At 44.5% G+C, this 8,791-nt stretch overlaps 1 protein-coding gene across 1 annotated transcript in view; it reads left to right on the top strand.

Moving 5' to 3' along the window:
• Positions 1-258: 258 nt before the first annotated feature.
• The window catches only part of LOC103073786 (carboxypeptidase Q), a gene marked incomplete at its 5' end in the record, with an annotated part of 266,138 nt that continues 257,605 nt past the window's right edge, over positions 259-8,791 (top strand). The window contains one exon of the mRNA XM_007458056.1: positions 259-492. Within this exon, the coding sequence (XP_007458118.1) occupies positions 259-492 (234 nt within the window). The remainder of the gene's footprint in view (positions 493-8,791) is intronic.

The raw sequence follows: 8,791 nt of genomic DNA on the forward strand, positions 1-8,791 counted from the left end.
CACGTGAAAACAAAGATCAGTGAAAGTCTTTTAAAAAATACTTTTGGGGCTTCCCTGGTGGCTCAGTGGTTGGGGGTCTGCCTGCCGCAGGGGGCGCGGGTTCGTGCCCCGGTCCGGGAGGATCCCGCGTGCCGCGGAGCGGCTGGGCCTGCGCGTCCGGAGCCTGTGCTCCACAACGGGAGAGGCCACAAGAGTGAGAGGCCCGCGTACCGCAAACAAACAAACAAAAAATACTTTTGGTCCATTTCCACTTTCAAGGTAACCTGGTGGCTTCTTTTCTCAAGCCCTCACACAGGTATTCAGGAATACCAGGATGGTGTGCCAAAGATCCCAACAGCTTGTATTACGGTGGAAGATGCAGAGATGATGTCAAGAATGGCTTCTCGTGGGAGCAGAATTGTCATTCAGCTGAAGATGGGGGCAAAGAACTACCCAGATGCTGATTCCTTCAACACTGTAGCAGAGATCATCGGTAGCAAGTATCCGGAGCAGGTGAGTGAAGGCAAGGGATGGGCTGTCTGGGAATAAGGTGTTGTGGTCAAGTTTTAGTTTTTAGAGGCAGTTTAGGAAAGAGAGAATGAGTCTGTAGAGATGGTCTTCATAGACTCCTTAAAGGCAGACACTTTTTTGTTTTTCCTTCCAAAGTTTACTACTTTGACCGAAGAAGGGCAGGACTAACTGAAGGGCAGAATGTGATCCACTGTGTGGAAATTCAACTCCGAAGAGCTGAGGGCAGTATTTGTCCATATGTGTTGTATTTCTTCCGTTGGGAGCCACTTGGCATTTGAGATCATACCAATAGTTGGCAGCGTGCTTATTGTGCGACTTATCTTCCTCCATCCTTTCAAAGCTCTGTGAACTACGTCTATTTTCTTCATTTTGCTGGTGAGGAAATTAACCTAAAGGAAACTCACTTGCCTAAGGTCCATACAGCTAGTAAATGGCTGAGAAAGGACTCAAACCCAGGACCTTGTGAATATCAATCCAAGCTATAGACCACAGTTTATGTGAAACCTTTAGAGGGTTTTTGGGGTTTTTTTTTTGGAAACTTCAAATAGTCTTAGATGGGTATTCAAACTGTATACTAGCCGAAGCTTAAATGACTTCAGCAAGTTACTTATTCTCTAAGTCTTAGAGAATTTATCTACAAAGACGGGGATGGTGTATGTAAGGAACAGGATTACTATGAGGGCTAGACTAGATAATGCATATCTGATAGCCTCCTACTATAGTGTTTGTCGCATCACACGCACTCACTGAATGTCATGTCGGTTTACTTCCTATGACATCAAGTGTACAAAAGATGGTTTTCATAAGGTTTCTGGTACAAACCTTCTTTATTACTAGTTATTGAAATTCTGAAAATAGCACTTAAAAATATAGCTGTTTGGGCAGTTCAGACTTGTATTTTGTTTAAGAACGTCAGTGGGATGAAGGAACAGGCACACAGTAATGGAGAAGCAGTCCTTCTGCACGTGTCCTGACTCAGGGCTGTTGTAGTTTTCTTATGACAGGGCCGAAAGTAAGCTCATCACACGAGATGAATTGTGCCGAAGCACAGCAGTAGAGGGCTGCCGCTCGCTCAGGCAAAACAGCGCCGTCTGTCTTGCTGTGGTAGCTTTTATTTAAGCATTATCTATGTTTACATTTTAAGACTTGTTTTCTTAACATTCTAGAAATGCCAAAGCAGCAACATATGCTTTTATTGATTATACAAGCAACAGTGGGCTTTCTTGAAGACATGCCGTGCTTTGTCCTTGAGCGCAAAAGCTGCACAAGGACATGGCCTTGTGTTTCCATTATTCTGATTATACTGAGGACATCTCATGGATCAGTGTCCAAAGCACTCAATGCTTATTCTCATGCCCCTGGTTTGTCGGGGGTGGGGCTCAAAGCAATCAGGACTGTTTGCAGTTCTGGCTTATTCGCCAGCCCCCAGTTTGCTGGCAGAGGGGCTCATGGGTCACGTCTCCTTTCCATGCCCTCAGTTATTTCTACTACACAGGGCCTCTCTCACACTTAAAGGTTTGCGCTGCAGTAAAGATGCGTTTTACGTTTTGGGACCCTTTTCTCCCTTCTTAAATGACCTGCTCCCTGGACCTGGGCATGCGTCAACCCTGGGGTTACGGCCGCAGGGATAACGGAAAAGCAAGATCTCAGTAGGACCATGGAGAGTCAGACAGTGTAGAGAAACGTCGTTTTTTGTGTTTTTTTTTTTTTTGCGGTACGCGGGCCTCTCACTGTTGTGGCCTCTCCCGTTGCGGAGCACAGGCTCCGGACGCGCAGGCTCAGCGGCCATGGCTCACGGGCCCAGCCGCTCCGCGGCACGTGGGATCTTCCCAGACCGGGGCACGAACCCGTGTCCCCTGCATCGGCAGGCGGACTCTCAACCACTGTGCCACCAGGGAAGCCCGAAACTGTAGTTTTAAATGTTGAGAAAACAAATAAGCCCAGCCCCTTGTCTCTTTAGGAAACCGAGAACAACAGAAGAGCCAAGAGTCCACGTTTCAGGTACTGAGTAGTCAGAATCCTTAGAGTGTAATCCCTAGTCCAGGGTGGGAGGAGGTTAGGATTATATATTATCAGTTGTCTGGATGAATAGGCTGATTCTGGCCTAAGGGTGGGTGGCAAGGTGAGAGTGAGCTATTGGAACCTTAATCTGAAATGGCCAGTGGCTGTCGGGGTCTGAGGTTAAAGCATTAAAACAGAGGCGTCCTCGGGCTGCAGCGGCTGGAGGGTTGAGGTGGTGCTGGCTCAGAGCTTCCCGGGAACCGCTGGCGTCTTCCAGCCGAGCGTGTTCGGGCGTCTCCTCCTCAGCCCTGCGTGACTGTTTTTCCAATCACTTTTACTGAGGTATAATTTACATAAAATAAACTTACCAAATTTAAGTGTACAATTCGATGAGTGTTGAAACATGTAATCCAGTAATGTAAGCACATTCATAGCAGAGAGTATTTTCATCACCCCAAATGTTCCCTTGTGCAGTCTACTCCCCTGTGCCCTGGGCACCACTGATCTGCTTTCTGGAGCTATAGCTTTTTCTTCTCGAGAGTTTCATAGAGGGGGAATCATGTAAGCGGGGTCTTCCGGGCTGGCTTCTTTCACTCAGCATAATTCTTTTGAGGTTCATCCGTGTTGTTGTATCTGCTGTCCATGCCTTTATACTGCTGGGTAATATTTCACAGCATCACCTCAACCCTGCAGCTGCTGCAGCCCAAGACACATTTCACAGTGTGTTTATCCATTCGCCGCTGATGATGGACATTTGGGTGGTTTTTAGTTTTTGACTGTTACGAGTAAAGTGTCTGTGAACACTCTTATATAAGTCTTGTATAAGTCTCCCTATGGCCGTATGATTTCATTCCTCCTTGGGTAGGTGCCTAGGGGTGGAACTGTGGGGCTGGCCTGAATCTTAAGCACCCTAATCTCTGTCAAGATGCTTCGACCTCTGTATTCCATGGGGGTAGCGCCTTCTCCGGGAGAGTGATGGCCAATTTCAGAGCTGTCCCAGGAATCAGGATTAAACTTTTACCTCTATCATAACGTTGCACAGCATTCCAGGAGTTAGTTATAAATACCTTGTTGCCTACATGTAAAAGATAGAAGATTAACAAAAGGTCTCCCACAAAGAAGTCACAGCATCACTTGCCCAGAAGGAATGTGGGTGAGTGCAGTGAAGTGAAGTCCATGTGTCTGTGTTTGGGGGGGGAATCTGCCTTACAGCCTGCCTGGAACCACAGGGCATGTCTAGACCATGAAGGGAAGTGGAAAGCATGTGTTCTCCCCTCCAGGTGTGAGGTGAGTTAATGAACCTTAGTAAGCACCGTCCATCCCTGATAAAGCCTCCTCTGGGAACCCTCCCCTCATCCCACCATTTTATGCCATTGTTATGCTGTCATCTCCCACCAGAACTTGTAGATGCCCTGAGCATTCTGTTTACTTTCTTTTCTTTTTTTCCCTAATGCCTGTCCAAGAACTTGGCATGCAGTAGCTTCTCAATGCATATTTTAATTCAGTAAAATGAAGAGAAGAATAAAGGAAGAAAACGAGTAGATTTTCTTAATCTCTATTCTCTTTAAATCCAGAAGTTTTCCTGCCCATTTGGAACATTGGTTGTCCATAGGCACATTGGACATCACCCATGAATGCAGCTCTGTGTGGCTAAACTCGAGTCCATCAACTCCCTCACACCTAACACCTCGCCTTGGTTTCTTGTCTCTGTTAAAGGAACCACATTTACCTATCAGCACAGTTCAGAAACGTCAAGTTGTTTTTCATTCTCTCCTCTTTGTCACTGTGCTACAGTCAGGAACCATATCCTATTCAGTCTACTTTCAGCCTATTTAAAAAAAAAAAAAAAAAAATCTGTCCCTGTCTTGTCTTTACTGTCATTACTGTTCTAATTCAGGCCGCTGCCATTTCCCTCCTGACTTTCTTTTCTTCTGTTCTCCTTCTGCTTCTGCATTTTTGCAATGCAGTTCAGTTATCTTTTAAAACACCGATCTCAAAATGGTGTTTCCATGCTGTCAGGTCCCCTCTCCTGTTCCCTCTAAGGTAAAGGTTATGATCTAGGTAAATGCTGAGGTAAGTGACCAGAGGCGAAGAAGACGGAAGAAAAGAGACCATGCAGGGGGGCGTTTGGGGGTGTTAAATAGGAGGCAGTTATGGTTAAATAATGTAGTACTGTTTATAAATGAGCAGAAAATGAGAATGAAGAAAGAGGGAAAGGAAGTGTATGATGGAGATTCAGTGCCAGCTAAGACCCTTTCTTTCATTGGCTAGTGAAGGAGTTCAGCTCTCCTAAACTCTGACAAGCTTTTCTAAAATCATTCAACTTTATTTTAAATGATAAGTATGCTGAATGACATAAATGTTGGTCTTGATAGTTTAGGTTGACTAACTTACCCCTGACATGTCCTTGCTACCTTGCTCCTTTTTATACCAAAGAATAGTGCTAAATAATGCTGAGCAAACTAGATGGAGTGGAAATTATTTCTAAAAATGAAGAGGAACCCAGCAATCCCACTACGGGGCATATATCCAGAGAAAACCATAATTCAAAAGGATGCGTGCACCCCAATGTTCATTGCAGCACTATTTACAATAGCCAGGACATGGAAGCACCTAAATGTCCATCGACAATGAATGGATAAAGAAGATGTGGTACATATATACAGTGGAATATTAGCCATAAAAAGCAACGATACAGTGACATTTGCAGAGACATGGATGGGCCTAGAGACTGTCATACAGAGTGAAGTAAGTCAGAAAGAGAAAAACAAATATCATATAATATCACTTATGTGTGGAATCTAGAAAGATGGTAGAGATGAACTTATCTGCAAAGCAGAAATAGAGTCACAGATGTAGAGAACAAACTTCTGGTTACCAAGGGGGAAAAGGGGGATGGGATGAATTGAGAGATTGGGACTGACATGTATACACTACTATATATAAAATAGATAACTAATGAGAACAGACTGTATAGCACAGGGAACTCTACTCGGTGCTCTGTGGTCACCTAAATGGGAAGGAAATCTAAAAAAGAGTGCGTATGTGTATACGTATGACTGATTCACTGTGCTGTACAGCAAGAAACTAACACAACATTGTAAAGCAACTATGCTCCAATAAAAATTAATTAAAAAATTTTTTTTAGATTAAAAAATAAAAATGAAGAGGATATGTTGAAATCAGCATTATTCTTCCTGCAGCCGAGCGTCCTGGGTGACTTGAAAGTGAGCTGACGCTCAGGCAGTGGCTGATACTCTTCGGTGGTGACGCCCAGCACAACCCCTTACATGCACAGCACCTTGATAAAGGGGAAGCAGTTAACACATAAAGAATCCTTCTGATTTGGCCTGAGATCCATGGACAACATGTGGTGAATTTCAGCTCTGGAAAAGTGAATATGTGATTAACGAAGCATTCACATATTTCAGAACCCTACCACATAATCCAGACATAAGCCTTGACTGAATTAACCACAGGCTTTTAAAAAATGCCAATCATACAGATACTTTATTGGGTTTCAATATGTGAAAAGGCAGAATAAGAGTATTATAGACATAAATCCTACCCTCTTCCTAAAACCCCACGAGCTGGCTCCTCCAGGCACGGAATTCTTTCCCCACCTCTTCTGAAACTGCTCCTCTGTGATTTGGGCATGTTGTGCAGGATTCAGCAGACCCTGAACACTTAGAGGGGGTTGCATTTCACTCGGGGAAAGCAGGCCTCTGGAAGCCCTGACATTAGGCTTTGCAACTCCTTTCTCTCAGACAGCCTTTTCCCTGGGAAATCATTGTATCTGTGAGGCCCATCCATGGTTGAGAATGAGTCTGAGAGGGTGGAAACAAGAGTTCTTTGACTTCTGAGCTGATCCTTCCTGGCACTAAAATTGCCATGTTATTCTACTACTATTTACTAAAGAGCTAATTTGCATTGGAAAATTTGTAGGAAACTTGTTGCCGTCCATGAATAGGTTTTATTTTTTATTAAATCGATAGAGGGTATCCTACCTCTTAGAATAGTCTTAGACAGGCAGAGACAGACAGGTAAGGATCTTAGCAATTTAGTACCAATTCCCTGACTTTCAGATGAGGAAACTGAATCTGAGTGACCTGACCAAGGAGACACAACAAATGCCTGATAGGACACATCTGGAATGTGACTCCAGATTTCCTGACACCCATTTCTTTCTACCTCAAAGATACTCCATTATGCCTGGGCACACTTTAGCTGGATGGATAGCATTTAAATCTGGGGGATTTTGTTGATTCAGGTTTCAAGTCATGCTAACCCTACTAAGTCATTACTTGTGTCTTCCTCTTGTGCTTTTTCCTCTGATATCACTTTCTTAGGCACGAAGAACTCTCAAATATACTGTCCCTTGTTGTCTCACAGCTTCGTTAGAGCACCCATGAGGGTTGTTACCTGGGAAACCCACAGGTGCTTGGTCCATTCCTCCTATTCATCGTCTCTCCATCAAGTCTGATTTGGGTCTCATTCCTCCTTAGCTCCTTGTCCCTTTGGAAGAGGGTCTGATGGATACAGCACTTCCTCGGTGTTAGTGACACTTCATGATGCCCTCTTCCCCTGTGCCCCTGTGCATACACCTTCACCCTCACCGATCAGGTAACCAGGTGTTTTCTGTTTTAGCAAAGGACCACAAACAAAGCCAAAATAGATCTACTACCAATCACATCATTTAAAAAACACTTTTTATTTGGAAATAATTTTAGGCTCCCAAGAAGTTGCAAAAATAGCGCAGTCGGGCTTCCCTGGTGGCGCAGTGGTTGAGAGTCTGCCTGCCGATGCAGAGGACATGGGTTTGTGCCCCGGTCCGGGAAGATCCCGCGTGCCGCGGCGGGCTGGGCCCGTGAGCCATGGCCGCTGAGCCTGCGCGTCCGGAGCCTGTGCTCCACAACAGGAGAGGCCACAGCAGTGAGAGGCCCGCGTACTGCAAAAAAAAAAAAAAAAAAAAGTGCAGAAAGCTTGGGTATATCCTTTGACCAGCTTCCCCAGTGATGACATCTTACAGAACTATGGCACATTAAACCAGTGAGGAAACTCTCACAAGGCACTCCCAAGAGTGAGCTGCTTTCTTGGAAAGCAGGGGCTGCCTGTGGGCATCCTCTGTGTAGCCCCCAGTGTAGCCGGGGCCCCATCCTGACGTTACCCTAGATAGTCCTTTCCCAGGCTTAGCTTATGATGCTTCCAGGGTCTCTCACTCAGACAAACAAGCGAACACAGAAGGAGGGCTGTGCTCAAATTGACCTGACGAGAGGGGAAATTACCTGGGACCAGGGGTACAGGGCACCTGTGGGAGAGAGTCTCACTGAGAACAGAGTCTCTCATGCTGGCTTTAGGGCTGGCCCATTACTATTGCTCCTCAGTGATTTCCTAGGCCTTATTCTGAGGTCTTGCCTAGTAAATGCAATATTTTAAAAATGTTAATATATTCAAGAATTCTTCTGAGGGAATTGTATGGAAAAGAAGAGTGTTTTGGTTTTTTTTTTTTTTTTTGGTTGATAATATCCAAACCCATTTTCCTAAAGCCTTGATGAGGGGAATTGTCTTTTTTTTTTTTTTATCTAAGCCTTTTTCCAAAAGCAGTTATTTTCAGGGATTCAAAGAACAATTTCAGTTTCACATGCCAGTATTATTTCAAATATAATGCAGCACTGTGCAGGCTAGTGGGAAACATTGAAATGAAAGCTCTAGCCTGTTCACTGGAGAGTTTGCTTTTTCTTTTGTTTAGTGTGGGGCAGGGTTTCTCCACATCATCACTATTGATATTTGGGGCCAGATAATTCTTTGTTGTGGGAGGTTATCTTGTACACTGTAGAATATTTAGCAGTATCCCCCGCCTCTCCCTTATTCCCCACAGCCGTGACCATCAAAGATGTCTCCAGGCATTGCCAAACGTCCCCTGAGGGACAGAGGTCACTGCACATTGAGAATCACTGTTGTGGAGTGATGGAAAGGACCCACTGGGTGGCTGTTGACAGGCCTTGGTTCCGGTTTTATTTCTGTCACAAATAAGCTGAGTGACCTTGGGCCACGTAATCCTTCAACTATAGAATGGGGGACTTTGTCTGGAAAAGCTCAAAGGTCATTTCCATCCTGAAAATTCCATTATTAAAAAAAAAATACTTGGAGATTATCATGAGATTGACGGTGCACACTGTATACTCTTAGATGGGAGCCCTTTCACTCTTTCACAGAGTAGGGTTGTTGGTAGGTGTTCTTTTCTTTCTTTCCTTTTTTTTTTTTTTTTTTTTATTTTTTT

The sequence above is a fragment of the Lipotes vexillifer genome, unplaced genomic scaffold (assembly GCF_000442215.2).
Source record: "Lipotes vexillifer unplaced genomic scaffold, Lipotes_vexillifer_v1.1 scaffold1290, whole genome shotgun sequence".
Lineage (NCBI taxonomy): Eukaryota > Metazoa > Chordata > Mammalia > Artiodactyla > Lipotidae > Lipotes > Lipotes vexillifer.